At 50.6% G+C, this 21,088-nt stretch overlaps 1 protein-coding gene across 16 annotated transcripts in view; it reads left to right on the top strand.

The window, feature by feature from the left end:
* DAB2IP (DAB2 interacting protein) overlaps positions 1-21,088 on the top strand; it is a 215,612-nt gene that overhangs the window by 159,321 nt on the left and 35,203 nt on the right. For 14 of the 16 annotated variants that reach the window (XM_064171628.1, XM_064171631.1, XM_064171630.1 and 11 more), the window contains 3 exons: positions 9,631-9,784; positions 16,411-16,509; positions 18,719-19,273. In XM_064171628.1, the coding sequence (XP_064027698.1) occupies positions 9,631-9,784; positions 16,411-16,509; positions 18,719-19,273 (808 nt within the window). Of the gene's footprint in view, positions 1-1,541; positions 1,634-2,222; positions 2,323-9,630; positions 9,785-16,410; positions 16,510-18,718; positions 19,274-21,088 lie in introns of those variants that run through there. The other 2 variants (XM_064171636.1, XM_064171638.1) reach the window with 2 other exon arrangements.

Genomic DNA, 21,088 nt, shown 5'->3' with positions numbered 1-21,088 from the left:
AACTGTAACTTGACCTTAACGTTTGGTAGCAGTCAGGGAGATAAGATGCTGAAGGAAAGACGGAGAGCGAAGCACTGATGGCAGTGAGAAAGGGGACCCCACAAGGCCAGGGCTCCCCAAGCTGCTGGTGAGCCCAGCTCCGGGCGGCGATGGCTGTGGATTGCTGACCAGGATTTCAGTCTGACGTGGGCTGTATTTTTGCTGCGCTGCACAAAGGACCCCTGTGCTGCTGCTGCAGATTTGAGAACTAAAAGATTGACTGAAGCTGCCTGCTATTATTTTTGGCTACTCCAGCCATGTATCAAAAACCTGACGCTGGGTTGATGCTGGTGCCCTACTTTATAGAAGCCCTGAAAAGCAGATCGAGGACAGCGAGCTTGTCTCTCTGCATGGGATCTGCCAGAAAAGGGTGAGAAAACTTCAAACCAGTGGCAGGGGAAGTGGGGGGAGGCATAATGTACTAAATCCAGAGCGGCGTTTGCAGACCGCGAGGGGAAAGGGTCTGGCTCTGCTTCGCTAAGGAGGTGAGGTGGGAAATGCACTGACTGGGGGCGTTCTGCTGCCAGCGTGGCTGGCGAGCTGACGATGTCCCCAGAGTCCGGTGGTGACCGGTTTGCCCTGTGAGGAAGACAAGGACCCCCTTAAGTGATAAGTAGTGCTTATTATTATTCAAGCCCAGCAATAATCCTGCCCATCATTCACATTTTCTGGGTCCTTTGGAGTTGAGAGGGTCAGGCATTCCTTTGTGAGGAGGAAAGGCATGTGAGTGACGATGTGCAGGGAGTTTTAGGACTGGGCAGAGAACATATGAATTTTGACTCATTTGTCAGTTCTGCTCATGGTGGTGCTGGTTGGAGGGACAGCCTGTCTGGGAATCCACCTTGCAAGTCACTGGAGGAGGAGAGACTCATGTCTGCTGTCTTGGGCAGGATCTGTCGATCTCCCATTCTGGGACCTGCTTCCTTCCCCTTTGGTGTGGGGAAACCCTGAGGATTCTTTTCAGTCAGGGACATTTACCTATATTCTCATTTTCTCCTGAAATGCTGACTGGTGTTTGCAGCCCGGGGACCTGCTTTCACCTCTAATTTGGAGCAGCCTGGCATGAGCTGGAGGATTTATGGTTTTGCTGCAGACATGGACTGTAGACTTTGAGAAGTGGAGAAGGAAGCAGCCATAAATAACAGGCAGGGGACAGTGCCATGTGGTGGTTTCTCATTTACTAGATAGTCCTACTTTGTTCTTGATGAGTAATGGAGGCATTTGAATACGCCACGATGACAGCAGCAGCCTGGCTCTGGGAACGTGTCGGCGTGGGCTGGGTGAGGATGGTGGCAGTCAGGACAGTTGGACCATGCTGTGTAGCCTTCCCCACCGTTCTCCGCCGTCTTGCATTCTCTCGCTCTTACCTGCTGCTCTGGAAACCGTGTTTCGTGATTCTGCACTTACACAACCCGGAGCTGAACCGGCAGGACAGGGGCGCAGGGCCGTGAGGCTCGGCGGGTGCGCACCGCTCCCATGCGGGATCGCTCGGCGCTGTGCGTGCGGGGAGCCGGCTGCGGGGCATGGCTCAGGCCGGAGCTGCTGGCTGCTGCTGCAGGCGCTACTCCTTACTGTGGATTGCGCTGCTGCAAAGGTCAGTGACTTGGCTTTCCAAACTGGGAAAGGAATGTGCGTGGCGCATCCCAGGGCGAAGAGAGCCGAGCGGGCGGGCTGGCGGCTGCCTTCCTCCTTCCCGCCCCGGTGCTGCCGGCCTGGGGGAGAGCCGCGAGCCCCCCGGGAGGGAAGAAGTGCCGTGGTGCGGGCTTTGCAGAAATAAAGGCTCCCGGAGAACTGGCTTCTCCTCAGCTTTAACACAACAAAATGAAGGTTGCGAGCGGCCGCGGGACAGGCGGGCTTTGGGCTAGGGGTGAGCAGCTGGGCGACCGCGGGCAGCGCGGAGGGGTGGGCGGCGGCCCCGCCGGGCACCGGGAGCGCTGCTGGGCGGCGGGAGGGCGAGGCGGTGCTCCGCCGGCCTTCGGGGAAGAGCCATCTCCGCCTGCATCCCTCGGAAGCCCAACCCGGGGCTCGTGCGGCTATTTCGGCGCCGCGGCCGGGGAGCGCGGAGCGGGGGCGGCGGGCCCGGGGCGCTCTGCCCAGCTACAGCGCAGCCAATCCGGCAGCCCCGGCAGCGGCTGCCCGAGCGGGGCGGGGCAGCGGCAGCGGCGGCGGCGGGGCCGGGGCCAGCCCGGGGCGGCAGGGAGCGGGGGGCGGCCCGCCTGCGGCCGGCGGGAGCGCGGCATGGCCGAGGAGAAGCGGGGCGGCGAGAGGAGCCTGGCCCTGCGGGTAAGTGCGGGGATGGGGTGCGGGTCTCCGCGTGTGTGGGGGGTGTGTGTACGTGTGTGTACGGACGTGTGTCTGCGGACGTGGGTGTGAGAAGGCCGGCGGGGGGTCCTTGCTGCGCAACACCGGGCACGGCCAGGAGGCCCAGAGCGGGACCGGGACCAGGGCCGGCCAGGGGCCACTGCGGCTGCTGGCGACCCTCCGCTGTGCTATCCCAACCCCGCCGCCCGCCCCAGCCCGCTTCTCGACACGGCTGGTTTATTTTTAGCCTGTCCATGATTCTCTGTGTAAAGAATTTTGTTTTCATCATTATTTATTAAAACGACGTCGCCGCCTGAGGCAGCGGCCCGGAGCCGGGCTCCGAAGCCGAGGGCCGTGGTGGGGGCTTCAGGGTCCTCTTTCCTCGGGGAGGAAACACCCTTCCTTGCTTTTCCTTCCTTGTCCCAGGTTCTGCCTCAGACTCATCTTAAGCAAAATTTCAGTGATAAAAATCAAACCCTTTATTCCCACCCTCCTCCCACTGGAGAGTCTGGGATCCAGCTGAGGAGTACCCTGCGCTTCAGGGGCTCCTGCCCGTGACGGGTGGCAGGGAGCAGCAGGTCAGGATCGTATGCCCTGGGTTCGCTTTGCCTCCTTAGAGGTTCCCCAGTTACTTTTTGGGTCTCTACAGTCTGTAGTCACTCTGAGACTGCTGCTGTGGGGCTGTCTGCCTCTCAGGGCTGTGCTGTGAATTCCAGGTTGGAATGGTGTATTTGCAGCTGCTGTTTGCATCAGATGTCCGCAGATAGGACACTACCTGCTGGCTTAGGTTGGTGTGACAAAAGGTAGTTTTTCCTTTCCAGGAAGCACCAGTTTCTGTTGAAAGTGAAACGGTAGTGCCATTCTGCTTGTGTGAAAAAGGGAATAGTTATTTCTGATCACCTTTTGCTTCTTGTTTTTGATGCATTTTGTGTGATTTTTGCAGTTCCTCTGTGCCGTTGGTGGTTTTACTGTGCTGGACTTGCAGGTTGTCACTGAGGAGCTTTGCAGTGGCACATTGTTGAACAAACAAATACCCATGCTCAGGTGAACGTCACGGGTTAAAATCATCCTTCAGGTTTGCTCTGGCAAAAACAACATTTGAAATCTGGTATGAGCTGACAGAGTCCTTTGGAGTGTAATTAATTCTGCTGCCGGTTAAAACTGAGAACAGTCTGAAAACAAGGGCAGGCATTAATGAGTTTAATTACATGTCCTTTGTGTTGCTCAGCAAAGGTGTTGCATTAGTGAGGCTAACATGTGACACCGGTTTCCTATCCTGAGTGGGCTGAGGGTTCTTTCACAGTACCCTGCTGCTCAGAGAGCCCCGAATGCAGAGGATCCACCTCTGCTTCAGCCCATGGCCAGGGCATAAATGAGTAGCTGGTGTCTGGAAAGTTGCAGGAGAAAGTTCAGGTTAGCAGAACGTGGAGAAGGATGTTAGCTGTATGCTGAGGCATCGTCCATGTGTCCGTGTTCTTGGTTATTCCCATAACATCACTTTCATATTGTGAAATGGAAGCAGGATGAGGCACTGGGGAGGAATGGATGAGAACTCCCAGCAGCGGTCAGGAGGTTAGCTGGAAGTCAGCACTGGGCAAGGGGGTCACTGCTAATGAGGCAGTGAGAGGGCTTAGGGGAGAGCTGCTGTGTATGAGAGCAGGGTTTGCATCTACTGCATGAGAAATGCAGCCTTTGGACCAGTTTGGGCTCTACAGAGAGCATAGTCCGAGTTTGTGACCAGCAGCAGGGCCCCAAGCCTCGGGTGGGGCAGGCTGCGCAAAGCAGAGCTCCCAGCACCTGATTTTGCTGCCCGTGGTGAAGCTGGCAGAGGTCGGCGTGTGACGTGCTCCCCATCTGCGACTGCTAAAAGCCGTCTCCCATCTGATGCTGCAGATCAGTGTGGTGGAGTTGTCCACTTTGTTCTCATTCATAAGCGAAGCTAATCCCCAGGCTGGAGGCAGATTTACACTCTGTCTGCGCTGTGCGTGGCTCTCGGGCTCTGTTCCGCTGCGTTTGTGCGCGGTGGACCCCCAGCAGTGGATGTGTGCTGTTGAGAGGGTGAGGGCTGCCCTAAAGACCCTGTTCCCAGCTGGTCAGAGGCAAAAACCGTCAGCCTTTGAAAAGCCATCGTGGGGAATGTTTCCTGCCTGGGAGATGTGTCTCGGAGTCAAACCTGCAATTTGGGAGATCAGATCCCTCTGACAGTGGGGAGGCATTCGCCTTGCAGAAGCCAGCTCTGCAGGTGGTGTTAATGGCACATCTTCAGCCTAATGCCTGGACTTCCTTCAGAATTCCCCAGTCTGCTCATGCTCTCAGAGTGGAACAGCAGGAGATGTAAGAAAGGGTCTTTGTATTTTCCACCATGTTACAGTGGTACATTTTGTGTTTGCTCCATCCCTCTACAGCTAGCCAGGTTCTCTCTCTGCTTCTGTCCTTCAAAAACACTAGGTAGGCGTTCCCCATAAAGCCACCGGAGCAGCAGCTGGGTAATTTCAGGCAGGTGAGGTTCTGAAAGTGTAACTGATGGTGCTGTCCCTTTTGAGGACTTGCTTTCCCAAGAGGGCAGTTGTGGAATGAGAGTGTGTGAGTTGAAACACACAAGGCTTAATCCAGAATAATTCCGTGTAGACAGGCCCCACATTTTTTCTTTCCTTGTAACCTTAGCAGAGTCTCTCTGCTCTTGAGAGAACATCAAGCCTGGGCTCCTGGGCCATCCTGACAGTCACTCTGTGGAGCTGCTGCCTGTGTCATGCTGCTGCTGCAGCTGGACAGTTGCTGCCTCCATTGCTCAAAATCCAGCCCTGAAGTTTGATGAGGAGAGAATGGACTGCCCCTCCATGCTTATTTCTCTCTGTCCTCGGAGCCTTGGCTGCAGTCCACAAGGTCCAGGTTAGATTATTTGTGCTGTCACATCCTGACAGTACCTGACGTCCCTGATCCTGGCTGCCTGTGAAGGAGACAGGCAGTGGGGGATAGTGTCCCTGTGTCCCTTCACATGGTAATGTTTTATGGCTTTCATTATTTAGAACAACAATCCTTTCTCATTGCTCTTGGGCAGTAAACCTCTTTCTTTAATAACCAGAGACTGGCTGCCTCTCTGTAGGACTCTGCAGGTCAGTGCTGGTAGCAGTAATGTTATTTCTCTTTAGAACTAATGTGGTCTTTTATGAGATTTTTCTCCCCCTTCATTTCAACTGAACTTTAGGCAAGTAGAAAGGGATTAAAATAAGGCCCATGGCAAAAAGAAGTGAACGTGCTGTTTGCAAAGAGGGTTTCCTGCTGTGAGATGTCTCGGGGCAGTTGGCCATTCCCACTGTATTAAAACAAAGGTGTAGGAGCTGGATTTGATCAGCTCGTGTAACCTAGGGCAGGACCTGGAATACACAGCAAGAGATCGGATGGCCCCACAGGCAGCCTTTTGAAAAGTGGTGGTAGAGAAATGGATTTGAACAAAGTACCTCTGTCACCTCGGGAGGGTATGTTCACAGTAAGCAAATGGTGTGCCTGGTGTGTTTGCCTGGCAGGGCGTTGGGTGGCTGAGGAAGAGCACGAGTTTACAGGGACACTGGTACCTCTGCCCCCATGCATGCTGCTTTCTGCCCACACCGGGTGGAGGCAGGCAGAGCTGAGGAGTATCCAACTCCTGCTCACATCACTGCTTCTGCCCCAGGGTGTTGTTGGGCTGCTTTGGGGACAGCACCTACTGGGAGTCCCCTGATGGAAATCCTGCCTTCCCCTGAGGAAATCCTGGCTACAGATGGTGAATCTTGGGACAGAGATGGATCTTTCCAGCAGCTGGGGCACAACCAGTACAGTCACGCCGGTGCCTGGTGCCCCACCTCAGGCTGAGTCCATTGTGTGCTTGACATTTCTGCACTTCCTCATCAGCAAGTGGTTGGTTGGGTTTTTAGCACTTGCCAGGCCTCACCCCGTGGTTGTCTTTGGATGGAGCTCTCCGGGTCTGTCACAGCCCGGTGGAGAGGAGCCAGGGACATTGTCCCGCTGAAGGTTTCACTGTAACATGGCAGTTTCATCTTCTGCCTGCCCAAACTAGGGGAAGGTTGAGTGGTCCTTTTGGTAAGAAGAGTGCTCTCACTCTCCCAGTCAGGGAAGCAGCTTATGGCCTTAGCAGTAGCTTTTCCTTCCTATTAATGCAAAGGGAAGGCTGTGGGGAGCTGCGGTGGGGACTTGCAGACCTCTTCCAGTAAGTGGACTCCTGCTGCAAATGTCATGTCACTTAGCACAGGGCTGGAGAAACGCTCTCTCCCCTGGAGCAGGGTATTAGGATGAAAAGAACCAGTGTGTCCTTTGGAGACTGATGGTGTGTAGCCCTTCTTTCACCCTGGGACATTTGCAGGCCTCCCAGACCATGCTGGGCTGCTGCGGGTTAAGTGCTGTAGGGTCAGGGCAGCTTTGGGGTGCTGGGGAGGGGTTGAGGACATTGGCCTTGGGAGGAGGCTCTGCATGGGCAGTGCTCATGCTGCTCTGCCAGGGCTGCCTCTGGCAGAGAGAGCTCTCATCCCTTCCGCTGAGATTTCAGACGAGAGTCTCTAATTAATGACATCTCCCCACTTAGCTTGTGATACACAGGCAGATGCTGGGCCTTTTAGGGCTGGTTTGAGACCTGCAGCGCTCCCTCCGTGCAGTGCAGCATCTGGTGAGAAATGTTTCTGTTGCTGACCTGGGTTGGATCTGATCAGCCGTTCAGGAGTAAGAGACATCACGGGAGTGGATCCTGCTGAGGCAGGAACCTGACAAATAACCTCCTGCCTAAGAAAAGTCCCATTAATTTTAGGATTCCCAGAGGCACACGGCGGAGCGTGGAGGGATATAAACACGCATTTGCTGGATTTGGTGAGAACATAAGTCCTGAGAAACTCCCCCTTGGTAATTCTTGGTATTGCACATCTGCACTCCCACCCGTGGCCTTGCAGCTGCAGTAGTTTTAAATGAAAAATAGACTTGTTTTGTTTTAATTTTAAGAAAAATTCCTAGGGCAGCATGAAGCAGCCCAGCTTGGTGATGCACACCTGTGGGGTACTGCGTGCTGTTCCCGAGCTGCAGGTTTAGATGATCAATATTTACATTTGTCCACAGACCAGTGCAGGTCTCAGCTTGGTTACTTAACCTTTTCTGATTTCATCTGTAGAGCGTGGAAATAAGATGCCTTGATTCTGGGCTTATCAGGGCTTGGTGAGCAGTGGGTGTTGTCAGTTCTTGAGCTGCTGGGTATTGGTTCTGCACTCAGCATCCAGAGGTAACTTGATCTGCCTGCCTGTATTAGAGTTAATTTACAGTATCATTCAGAGGAAAAGGATATGGACCCGTTTCTGTGAAAATAGTGTAAAATTGCCACAAAGTACTGGGAAATGACTGTGCTCAGTTCCTAAAGATCAATTTATTCACCATAGAGATGTGGGGTGAGTGGGCAGTTCAGAGAATCACTAATGGGACAGAGAGCCTCTTGCTTCAAAGTCATCACATCTGATCCAGCACAGGGCTCTGCTCACCCATGGCTTTTAACATCGGAGGGCTGGTGGTTGTCCTCTGAGGAGAGATCGCAGTGCCGTAGCCTGCTTTTCTGCAGATGCCTAAGGGGCACCACCACAGCTGGTCCTGGCTGCCAGCCTCAGGAGAAGCAGGGAGCGTCTGGAGGCTGTGCTTGTCGCTGAGCCCTGGGGCAGTGTGTCCCCAGGCTGGTTGTCCTGCCGTGCTGCTGGTGAGGAGGGCTGGCCTGCAGCTCTTGGAGCTAGCCACTTAGCGTGCTCAGCTGGAGAACCCAGCTGCGGGCTGGTCCCTTATCACCCGGGGCTTCATCCGTGGCTGAATCTTAATGGCAGATCTGGAGAAGCACCTGTTTATCTTCTGCTGCTGTTTATCTTCTGCTGCTGTTTATCTTAGAAGCTCCTTTGGCAGTTCCTGGATGCAGCCTGGCGTGTCCTTCACTGGAAGTGATGAATTTTGCATGCACTATTGACATTTCTCTGTGTTCTGGTCAGCTTGATTCTAGGGAATGACACAACTCAACACGCGCAGACAAAGCAATCTGGGAGTACACTGGGAGCACTGTTGTTTCACTTGTGAAAGGCCATGCTGAGAACGTCTCAAACTCTCCATACTTCTGTCCTCCTGTGCCTCTGAAGGAGGCATCACGCACCCTGTGTAGACAGAGGCACACATGGTCTCTTTGGCAGACCCCAAAGTGCTTGCCAGAGGTTTTAAAGGTCACAGTAACCAGGCTCAGAGCTTTGTGAGCTGGCTGGCCTAGGAACATTTTCCATAGTGCAGGCTATAGAAAAAGCAACTACTCCCTTTGCTCTCAAGATATTTTTCTCCCTTGCCACTTCCTGGGTTTGCTGTGTGTTCCCCAGGAGCACCCAGCTATCTTTCTGGGGCTTTTTTCCCCCTCGAGCTCGCTGGTTTTGCTTTAAGAGTTACAGCACCATTGATTGTATTGGCTGTCTCGAAAATGGTGTGCTGCTCGCTGTCTGTGGGCTCCCTGCTGCTAAATGCTGCCAGTGGGACTCCAGAGCATTTAGATCAATCGATAGAGCTATCATGGCTTTATTTTCCACACTGTCCCCATCATGGGGATGTGTGTAACAATTGGAGAGAGGATGCTGGTGACAGAGGCTGGACCCAGGCACCACCTGCATCCCTGTGATACAGATGCATGCATTATGGTGGGGAGAAAGGTGCCTGCGCACGGTGGTGGCATCTGCCCTGGCAGTGCCAGCTGCTCCCCAGGCATGCTCCATGTGCAGTGAGCCAGCACAGCTCTGTGTCACTAACTCCTCCCTCTTTGCAGGTAAAATCCTTCTGTCAATAGGGTCTGGGTGCTGTGAAACAGTACAAAATGAAGTGGGGTGCTGATGTGATCTCCTGCACGTGTGCAAACCCACTCCTGTGCTGGGGAGCACAGTAGCTGGTGCTGGGACCAGCTGGCCTTTCTAATCCACTCATGATGCAGCACACCTGGAAGGTGGTTGGGTGTGATGGGCATTTAAAGATACACTCAGCTGTGCAGAGACCTGCCTCTACAAACCTCTCAAAACATAGTCCTGCCTGCAACAGAGTTCCAATAAGGCTTTTTTATTGAGCAGACAGCCTGTAGTAGAACCTGCTCATCAGCTTACACATGGGACAACATAGCAGTCCCTGCTATTTTGGGCTCTCAGTGATCTCATGGTGAAATATTCCCAGGAATATTCTGCAGTTGTTGCTAACAGATGGACTAAAATTTCCCTGGGAAGGAAAGCATCCACTGATCCTGTTACTTCTTTCCTCTAGATCCCATCTAATGCCGAGGCTGAAAGAATCACGCTCCCACGAGTCTTTGCTCAGTCCCAGTAGTGCTGTTGAGGCTTTGGATCTCAGTATGGAGGAAGAAGTGGTCATCAAACCAGTCCACAGTAGCATCCTGGGACAAGACTACTGCTTTGAGGTAAGGAGCTTTTCTGTCCATCCTGCCACACGGTGGGGCTGCCCGGCGAGCCAGATGTGTATGGGCTTGCATCTTGGGCTTTGGCTGTTATAAAATGTTTCTGCTCTGAATTGCTGCACAGAGACCACTTCATAGGCAGAAAATTATTCCCATCTTTCCAAGGAGGATCATATCGACAAAATCAGAGCAGTGAGCCCTTTGCTGTGTGAGGGCTGTCACAGCAGAGCTTGCTGCTGGCACAGGTGCTGAGCTGCTTAAGGCTGTATATTAGCAAGAGCGTAAACCTCTCTTTTATGTTCATACAGTTACCAGGAAGTGCTAATCCCTGCTCAGTGCTCACAAAGACATTACAAGTGGTCACAAAGGTAGCCCACTGTGGTCAGTGGGAGTGTTGAGGACTTTGTCTAGAAAACTGAAGCTTTGCTGGCTAGGGTAAACAGAAAAATCTGTGAGTATTTTAGGGGGGGGGGGGGGGTAACATCTGTTGTGGCATGTGGTTAGATCTGTACTAGCAGGAGGTAGTAGAACATGTACAAACCAGTCTGTGGTTGGATAATTCAATGTAGACTGTCTTGGGAATCATTTGTCCTGCCTCGTGGATGGCAAAGTGTTATTGCTTATGGCAGTGGCTGGACAGAGAACTGGTTTTCTTAGATAATAAGCTGGTCGATACTTGTGTTTCTGTGAAGAGAGGGTAACCTGCTTGTACTTGAACGTAAAAGAGAGGATAAACGGTATAATCCGTGCTTGCATTGTACTTTGGGGGCAGTGGGACTGCAGGCCTTGGATGAGAACAGCCTTGTGTGTGTCCAAGAGGAGTCAGCCTGGAGAGGTGAAGATTTTCTCTCTTTACTGGAATTAGCACACCAAGAGAAAGAAGAGAACAGATCCAGTTCTTGAAATACAGACAGGTAACACAAAAATAGTCTTACATACAACAGCCCCAAACATAAACTCTGAAGTGGGCTGCCAGTGCTGCTCAGTCTCTGTAGAATTGAGCAAGTGCAGCAGGTCAGGAGGAGAACAGTTCTGTAAATTATGTGGCCTCTATTATGTTGCACTCAAGAAAGATAAAATGAAGCTAGATGGAAAGTAGATGTGACATCTGTAATACAAGTTGCTTACCAGTTCTGTTCAGCACGCAAGAGCAGAGGAAGGAGCACGAACAGCACTTGTAGAAAGTTGACTGAGAGGGAAATTACACAAGTCATGCACTTGTAGGGAGGAAGAAAGTTTTATTTTTAAGTGAATTGGGTAAAGAAGAGTCATACAGGATAAAAAAAAGAACATCTTGATTGCTGTTCTGCACATCTTGCAGAGGAAAGGAAGAATGCCAGAAAACAAAAGGGACATTGATTTGTAACTGATGTTACTCATCAGCAAGCTCCAGTGGGAAGGACTGAGGTGAGAGCTAAATGCCATCTTGTTGTGTTGGTCTTGTATCTCCAGAGAGCCTCCTTCACATTGGGAGTGAGGTTCAGCACTGAAATGAGTTTGCAGATCACACAAGTTACATGGCTTTGCAAATCCATACCCAGTAGGTGTTTTGTTCATCACACAGTGCTGTGCTTCTCCATCCACCACAACAGAGCAGACATAGCAGCCTTGTTTGCTGCCTCTGGAACAAGAACTGTTCCATCTCATTTTCCTCGCAGCAGATATTCAGCTTGGCTTCTGTTAATGTTTCCCACACCCCGTGTTCTCCCCTCATGATGGGGCAAGTCCTCATCATCTTCCACCACAGAGGATTGGTCCTCTGTGTTTTCATTTCCAAGCCATTCATTTAGCTTCTCTTGCCAAACACCTTTTTGAGTCAGCCGCATCAAGTACTGATCTCCCAGGATCTCTGATGGGCAGCATGGGGTGACCACAGTCCACTGTGCGCTTAGGTTCGAGTGATGGAAGCACAGGGTTAGCATCGTCTTGAGGCAGCACGGGGCCAGAGGGGCAAGCCCAGGCAGAGGAGCAGCATATACTGGAATGAATTGGGTGGCTCTGCTGGCCCCTCCAGACCCCTGCCTGCACAGCCACAGATGACTTGCCACATGGTTCTCCACATCAGGCAATAGTGAAAGCCAGACAACAAAATACACACACATCTTCTCAGGGCTGCTGGTTGGTGATGCTGCCTTGTCCCTGCACTTTGAGGCCATCATGGGTCTGCTTTCCAGGGAGATCTATCAGAAACTGCCAAGTTTGGTGTCTCACATTGAGAAGCAATGTGTTGCTGTTTTTGGGCAGTGCCAGCTTTACACAGTTCTCAGCTTCCTTCTCTGTGTGGTGAGGCAGTGAACACTACCTAGGAAGCTGTTTCCATCACCAGCTGACTGGTGTCAGAGCATCAGAATGGTTTCAAACCCCAGTTTGGAAGGGGCCTCTGGAAACCGTGTGATGCAGCCTCTCTGCTAAAGCAGGGTCACTCAGAGCAGGTTGCAAAGGTATCTGTTAGTTCTCACGTGGGTGACGAGCATGCCGCAGGTCCTTCTCCAGTGAGCTGCAGCAGTAGCAGCTTTGCGGCTCGGAGAGCAGAGCGGCAGGGTTTGACATGGCTGCAGATGGAGTTGTGCTGAAGAGGGCAGGTTCAGAGAGGGAACTGGCAGCACACCCAAAGTGAGACAAAAGCGAGAGGTGCCAAAGCCATCTGCAGTGGAAAAAACCCAAGTGGCTGGTTTGGAGGCAGCTGCCTGTGTGAAGGTGCAATTGTTTGTCTCTAGCTCGACCTGCATTAGGACATGCTGAAGCTGGGGCTCAGCTCCACCGGGGGTAAGGACTCAGCAGTAATGCAGTCCTTTTCCACAGGCTGTATTTGGCTTTTGCTGCTTATTTAGTTCTCTGAAACCTGCTTTTTTCTAACTTGCTGAGTACTTGGCAGCCAGTATTTACTGGGCTTCTTCATCGATTTCTTACAGAAGTTACTCAACATCATCTCCTTTCTCCTTAGAAGACTTCCCATCAGCATAATCCTCTAGAGCTGCTGCACTTGCTATGTGTGCTAAACGCACAGTGAGCATCTTGGTGCAGTAAAGGAGACTGGGATTCCTGGCTTTGATATTTGTGGGAGTCCTGGGTACTTGGGCCAGGCAGGCAAGTGAGGACCAAGGGCTCCATCATTGTCCTGGCAGACTGAAGTCTTATCCTGTTGCACAGCTCATGTCTGGGCTGTTGTGGGATGTAGCTGGGGGAAAAACTTTAGTTGCTCCTGTATGACTGAAACTGTCTCCTCATCCTGGCCTTGCCTGAGCAAGGGATAATTCAGCGGAGTTAAATTTAGCTCCACTAAATTTAGTCCAGCTCTGCAAATGTTCAGCGTGGCTCACACAGCCCTGCTTGGTCTGAGCAGCCGGCACGAGTCTGCCGAGCTGGCCCAGGCATCGCTGCCTTCCCCTTCTGCACGTTGTCATGGTGGGATTCACTGGCTTGAGCCTTAAACCTTCCTCTTAAAATGGTTTTAACACTGAGAGAAGCTGCTTTAGTAACTCAGCTATCACCTGCTGTTGTTACTCCAGTGAGATTCCTTCAGGTGTACATTGAGGAACCTGTACTGTACCTGAGGCATTCTTAAAAGGAGAAGCTCTTAGCAGATTTGAGAGACCAACCGTGCAAGGACTGCAGTTAGTGAATGTGAAAAAGTAACAGTTCAGAAATTAATGAGTTTTATTAATTGAGTGCATCCTGTACATTAATAGTATTCTAGCATATCCAAAATGCTGATGAGACCAGAATACTCCATCAAGATATTATCTCATGAGGATCACGAATGCCATTGATGTTCAGGTCAGTTCAAAGCTGGGATGTGTTTGCAGATCCAGGGGAAGTTACATTTTTGGTCACACGTGGTAAATACAACCTTCAGCTTCCACCAGATCAAGAGTGCTTCGTGTCTGACACAGGATTTCACCCTCCTCTCACTGAAGTGTGACAGTTGGAGGGTCTTTTAGGTGTTGAGTGATTAGTTAATCAGTAGTTGATTTGCAATTGAATCATAAATTCTACCAAGATAACTCAATGATAATATGTTGACTTAAGGGTGCCAAGAAAATCTATTAAGATATTGAACCTATTAAATTACCAGATTCAGTAGAAGGACAGCTAAATTGCCTGCTTATTTATTTGGATATGAAACCTCTAGACAGCTGTGGGATCCATGTGTGTCACCATGGAGAACTTGCCTTTGGGAAAGCATCTTTCAGTAGCAATCAAAGAAGTCATAATTCTCTTTTATGAAAGAACTTCCAAGTTTCCTACAAATCTTCTAGATCTGAGAACACTTTTCAACTGCATTCATAAACCAAACTCCCATCAAAACAAAAGGGCTGAACAAGAAGCTAGGTAAGAAATGGCTTTTGAGGCAATGGGCTGGTGGTGCAGCTGACTGAAAGGTGTTCTTTGACCCGGTCTGCATTTATTAACTTTATTTCTAAGCAATGAATGGAGACTGAATTTTTTGGGCCTTTGCCAGAATGTCAGTGTGGGGGTTACAGAAACCCATCTGTAGCATCTGCAGGGTAGTGTAGCTCTACCAGGAGTGTCAGGGCTATGAGGTTTTGGACCTGAATGTGGATCATCCTGAGTCTTCTACAGCTGGAGCAGGTGAGCCAAATCAGACGGGGCTCAGATGCTGAATCTCAGGTTCTTGCCTGAGGAATGTTCTGAGAAGTGTTGCTTTTGTTTAGGTCTCAGGAGCAGTCAGGTCAGGCTGTGCTCAGTTTGAATGCTGTTGCAAGAGCTCTTACTGAGAGAAGGCTCAAGATGCAAAGCTGCCAGACCTTCTGGCAGAGCAAGGCATGGGGATTGCATGCTGCAGACACAGTCTGGCAAGTGGTACATCTGTTGTGGCACCAGAAGTCTGTTTGTGAAGGTTCAGGGATGGAGGTTCACACGAGCATTTGCAGCAGCAGACAGAAGATGAAGCAGGGCAGATTTGTAATGAGAGAGTTTGAGGAAGCTGGGAATACACTGAAGCATGAAAGGATGCTGAAAAGGTCATACTCCAGGGCCTACTAATATGGGCTCTTCTGGCAATAGAAGCTAACTTGTGCTCAGCAGGATATGTAGTTTTACAGGACAGAGGATAAAAGCCTGTGAGGACAGTCCATCTAAAGGAGAATGTGTCTGGGATATCAAAGGTTGGAAGATTTCTTGCATTTGCTGTGTCAAGACAGGACAGACCTCATTTTGTCCTGGTGAGATGTCTGTGTTCAGAGGAAGGGATCTGTTTGGCCTCCTCTCATTTTGGCTTGGTTGGAAGATGTCTGTTCAAAGGAAGGGATGCATTCAGCACATCACTGAGGTTAGCTAATGACAAAGCTTAGCAAGTGCCAGCTCTGCTGTAGGAGCAGGTTAGGCGTCTGGGAGATACATGAAATTAAAGGAGATTGTGTCTCCCAGAAGCAGATAACCCAGTGTGCAGCATGTAAACACAAACACTCTGAGATGATAAAAGTACTTGGAAATAATTCTGCAGCTTGAGACTGGTGGAGATGAAGCTCAGAGGGAACTGATTTAAAGTCTCAGCCAGGTCCATTTGGCCTGCAGGCAGAGATGCACATGAAGAATATTACTGCACATCACCAAAAGCAGCAATTGCAGAGAAGGGCAGAGCAGCTGTGAAGGGCTTTATGGGCAGGGCAGATTTCTGGTACCACGGTCATGAGCTGTCAGCTTGCCAGCAGGGCCTGGAGGAGAAAGCAGCATGAGGAATATATGTTTGTGAGAAGGTATAGAGAACTACTGGCCTTTTAGACCCTGGCTCAGTAATTGATTCCAAGGAATCCTGGTGTGGTGAGTAGGAAGAAACCTTTGGTGCCTGTCATCAGTGTTTGAGTTTCCATGTGGCAGCAGGGATGTGGTGTGAAACAGGAAACGTTTGCACCACTGGAAATGTCACTTGTGAGCGTGGTTCTTGAAGACCTGGCTGTAAAATCCCAATAGTGAGAGGAAGTCACACAAATACTGCAGAAAGATCCCTTGGAGTGAGGGCACAGCAGGACTTCCTCAGCCATCTCCACATCCAGGACCCCAGCCTGGTTCTCCTCAGCCAAGAACTGTGAGCATGGGAGTTTCTCTGGCCAGGCTGTTAGCTGCTGCTCATAATGTTTCTGGGAGTGGGGTGTATGAACTTGTCCCCAGGTTCTTCACAGCATGGTCTGCAGAAGCAGCAGGACATGCAGAGGGAAGGCAGGAAGTCAGCCAGCCTCTCTGGTCCTGGTGTTCTGCTGAAAGCAAGGAGTGAGTTGTTACTTCCACAGGCTTTGGGCTGAATCTGGAGGAGTGCCAAGTGGTTGCAATTTATCTTCAGTTCGTCTGAGGATTTGCACTCTCTCAGTTGTGGAACTTGGTAGTTTAAAGCATCACATGTGTGGGGCCCATTATCTAGTGTTTTCTGGTGTGGAAGAGGAGAAGTAATTGGAATTTGCTTCCATGATTATTTCTGTAACATAGAGAGTTGCTCTGTTTCTCTGCTAGCCTTAGGGGCCATTGCTTCATGCTTGGGTAAAGCTGTTCACTTTTAAAAAAACCCAAAAAACTATACACAGTGCACTAGCATCTTTCCAACTCCCCCTCTCCCCCCAGATCACAGTCTGCAGTGTGCTGGTCAAGACATAATCCTGTTCCTTTCCCTGTAGGTGACGACTTCATCAGGAAGTAAGTGCTTCTCGTGTCGTTCAGCAGCGGAGCGAGATAAATGGATGGAGAACCTGCGGCGTGCTGTGCACCCAAATAAGGTACTGGCTGTGAGGGATTGCCTCTGGTAGAGTTCAGCTCCTCCTTAGTACATTTTATAGCCCAGTGCATGGTAGCAGCAGGGGATGCATTGTCATTGCAGTGAGTGAGTGTAACGGTGGGTCAGTCTGTTTCCATATTGCTTTCTCCCACAATTATATTTACAGACAAGTGCCAATTATTTCTCCCCTGTTTCCCAGCACATGCTGCTTCAGCTGTTGCTAAGAATTGATCAGATCTGGAGAGTCTTCAGTCTTGCTCTGTTACTGGTGATACGTGCCACTTATGTAGGACTTTCCATCTCCCAGAAGCTCTGGGAGAGATGGCAGGTTGCTGCCAGCAAAGATACAAGATTGAATAGTCTCAAGGGCTCACATATCACACCTCCTGACTGACTCTGGTAGTGCTTGAAGACTGCTTTAGTGATGGAGAAACTCAGCTGCCCATCACAGTCAGTTCTCTGGGGCCACAGTGGAATGTAGGTTCCTCTTCTTCAGTCAGTTGAGTAGGCAAAGTCAATCCCTCTGGGATCTGCAGAAGCAAATCCCTCTCTCCACTGGAACACAGGGACACCCAGTGTGCTGGTTTATGGCCCACTACGTACATCCTAAAGTAAAAGTCTACAGCTGCTGCTCCCTCTGCTCTGGGATTACCTAACAAAGATTGATCAGGACTAATCAACTGCAGGAGCACACAACTGATGAGCCCAATCAGCAAGCCTTTTTCTGCTGATCAGAGAAGACACAGACGATGGGCTCCGGAGAATTCATCCCTGGCGTCAGAGCCACATAACTGTGCACATAAGTTAGGTCCAGGCCTGGCAGGTTGCTGAAGGAGCCCTCTGTGTCAGGGTTTATTGTTCCCAGCACGGTGCCAAATGTCAGTATAAAAGATTTCCTTCAATATCAGAACAAGAAGTGGAGGGGAGAGGTGGACTTCTGCCTCGAGCAGTGTGTTCCTGTGTGCAGAGTTGAGTGATTCTGGTGCTTTCCAAGTGCAGCAGCCTGGTAGTAATGATCTGAAAGAGCTTTGTAAAGGTTTGCATGGTCACACTTGCCATGAGAAAAGTCCCAGGAATGCGAGTTAGGGCTGGGCACATCACTGTGGCTTTGAGATGCAGTGGTCAATAGGTATTCATTTGGAAGTGTGCCCTCATCCCAAACTCTGCCATTAACTGATGGCTAAGTTTCCTTCTTTGAGCTCATAGACAATAAACTCTCAGTATCTGACTTGATATTTCTATCAGGAATTCAGTGTTCTTGTTTAGTTCCTGTGTGTGTTTCCTGAACCTACAGTACTCTATTGTGGACTTCAGCACAAATGTTCCTGGCCAGGCTCTGAGGCTGAGCAGACCAAGCCATGGTTGCTGTTTCAGCGAGGGGTTCCAAACAAACCAGGTTCCTGCACACTCCCTAGCAGTGCTTTGTCTTTCAAGTCATTCCTGCACCACGTGTCCCTGGATGTTCTTCCAGGATGAGGGTAGCATCACTGGGGAGCTCTTAAAGATCTACAGCATTCTCTTCTCTTGTTATTTTAAAAGTATGCAAGCCAGGTTTCTATTTCTGAACTGTATTGATTCTGCTGTAGGACTCACTTTGTCTCCCATAATTCCTCTGGAAGTTTCAGTTGGGTGCTCTGGATTTCTGCCCTAAGATACCAAGAGGTTTTGCAAATGCTTCTTTCCCTGCCAGAAGTGGTTGTGTTCCAGCCATGGATGAGGTGATCCCTGGGTGTGCATTCAGATCCCTTTGTTGTTGCTCTGTTACAGTGAAGAAAATATACTCCAGTGCTGCCGTAAGGCAGCTGTGCTGAGAAGGGAGGTGACTGTGAGATTCTGGTACCAGAGCTCTTGTTTTGTGAAAGCCATTAACAATTGGTGAGGTTCTTTTGGTTTCTTCTGAGGCCCTCTCAGCAGTGAATGGGGAAATGGTACCTTTATGATTTGGAGGGGTTTATCTTCCTTGTTCCTCATATTAATTGGCACCAGCAGACATGGAGAGCACAGTGATATTTGGGAAATTAACATAACTAGTGCCATTATGCAAATTCCTGAGAGCCAGTATTTCCTTAAAATAAAATGTAATTAAGCCTCTGCTCATTTAGCACATCCGAAATAATTAACTCATCTCTCCGGTTTTGTTTTGCTCAGCTTTGTGGAGGGTTTTTTTTATTGACCTTTTTTGTTGTTGTTTTGTTTCTTTTCTTTTTCAGGACAACAGCAGAAGGGTAGAGAATATGTTAAAGTTATGGATTATTGAAGCCAAGGACTTGCCAGCTAAGAAAAAGTACTTGTGTGAGTTATGCCTGGACGATGTTCTTTATGCACGAACTACCTGTAAATTGAAAACTGATAATGTGTTTTGGGGGGAGCACTTTGAATTTAACAACCTCCCATCGCTCAAAAACATTACGGTGCACTTATACAAAGAGACTGACAAGAAGAAAAAGAAGGACAAGACCAACTTCATTGGGCAAGTGAACATCCCTGTCAGCTCCGTCACGGGTCGGCAGTTTGTAGAGAAATGGTACCCAGTGGTCAGCCCCAACCCCGGGAAGGGCAAGTCCCCGGGGCCCATGATCCGCATCAAGTCCCGCTACCAGAGCATGAGCATCCTGCCCATGGAGATGTACAAAGAGTTTGCTGAGTACATCACTAACAATTACATGGTGCTGTGCTCGGTGCTGGAGCCCTCGCTGAGCGTGAAGAACAAAGAGGAGATGGCGTCCGCGCTGGTGCACATCCTGCAGAGCACGGGCAAGGCCAAGGTAAGACCATTCATCATCCACTCCATCCCAGCAGCAGCAGCAGACTCCTGGGCTGCATTCTGGAAGTCACCACGTCAGTGAGGCTTCAGGCCTAGCCATCGTTAGTGCACTCTGCTTTTGCTTTTAATTGCTAACAAGTTGGCAGCATGTGCAGTGAGAATTGCTTCATTAGCAAAGGGGTCAGTGGGACCATCAGATGCCAAGTGAGTCGTTTTTCTCTCCTTCTGGAGGCTCCAGGGCCAGGCTCATACTTTATGAAAGGCACAAATGTAAAAGTAAGTGAGGAGGCAGTTCCCAGGGATGAAATGTGAGCAGTGCTGGCTTCAGCTAAGCAGCCTGTGTGTGCTGGGGATTCTGATGGGAACCAAGCAGGTTCCCTGTTCCGCTCCCTCCCTGTCACTGTGCTGCTGCACTGAGCACCCAGCGTGGCAGGAGCCAAACAGGAGCAAATGACCTCCTGAGAAATCCAGAGCAAAGTCCACCTGCAGGCATGTGTGTGTCTGAGTCAGCTCAGTCTTTAGCGTCTGGTCTGGTACTTTGTGATGGGAGGTATGAGGGGAGGCAGCAGTGGTCCTGGAGTGCTTCCAGAGCAGTGCTTGCTGTGGGGGGTTGATGCTGGCTAACTTGTGAGTGGTGGAAATTCAGGTTATGTGGACCAGTTGGAACATCCTTCAAGGCTGGGAATCCCCTGCCAGGTGAGGGGAAGAAGCAGGTCAGAAGGAGGCAGAGAGTGAGATTTACTCCTGGTTGTGATCTGTGAGGCTCCAGGGGAGTGGACAGAGCTGGAAGCTCCTTTACTGGGACCACAGGTAAGTACTGAGGTCCCTGGCACACGGGGTATGGAGTTGCATGACCCATCTGCTGCAGAGCATCCTTCATTCCTAGGTGGCATGGCACAGCCATGGTGGGCAGTGCCAGCACCAGGCCCACAGGAGTTAGAGCATCAGCGTTTTTCTCTGTTAGCATCTCGCTGAACCCTGCAGGGGGAAGCTGGGGAAGAGGAAGATATCCAAAGCTTTCTCAGTGCTGAGGAGACAGGAGCTCCTCACCTGAGGGGCAGTCACAAGGCTGTGCTTCCTCCACAGCTGCCACTGCTGCCCAGGACCATGACAGGGTTTGTGGATTAGATTTAGTTACCATCTGTTGGACAGAGAAGTGGCTTGGCCTCCTCATCTAATTCAAGGCATGCAGAGCTTACTGAGAGGATTCTGAGGCCATGAGCCTGCCGTGGCAGAGGCAGAGAAAAGAGCTCAATTAAAGCCTCCCTGATCCCAGGCAGCAGTGTCAGACCCCAGGAGCACAGGGAGGGATGACAGTCCTGGTCCTCTTGGCTGTGTTGTCCTCAGTGGGGTCAGAAATGGACTACTCTGTGGTGACACTAGGAGAGCTTCGCAGGTCACCTCTTGTGCTGGGGCACAAGGCACAGCCCTGCCTGGTGCTGGTGGCACTTGTGCCAAGGCTTTTGTTGGAATGATGTTGCCATGAAAGACTCTGTGCAGTTTACATGGTTATGCTGCAAAAGGCTTCACGCCTCACCCTGGTTTGTGTGTGGGTGTGGCTGAGGGCTACTGTCACTGCTCCTGCCTTCTCCCTCTCTGGAGAGGCTCCAGAGAGAGCAAGTTCTGTTTCCAGACATGTGTCTGCATCAGTGCTCGAGATCCCAGAGGCTCTGCACAAGGGAACAGCAAACAGTAAACAGGCTTGATGAATTTCTCCCTAAAATGGAGCTTCTGCTCTCTCTGTCTGTCATCTGCCATCAGCATTAGCACAGGGTTTAGGGAGCTGTCAGAGCAACAGGAGTTATTGGAGCATGGG

The sequence above is a fragment of the Pogoniulus pusillus genome, chromosome 35, assembly GCF_015220805.1.
Source record: "Pogoniulus pusillus isolate bPogPus1 chromosome 35, bPogPus1.pri, whole genome shotgun sequence".
NCBI classification, from domain to species: Eukaryota; Metazoa; Chordata; class Aves; order Piciformes; family Lybiidae; genus Pogoniulus; species Pogoniulus pusillus.
The sequence above is the reverse complement of the archived record's forward strand: the minus strand, read 5'-3'. Positions and strand labels throughout refer to the sequence as shown.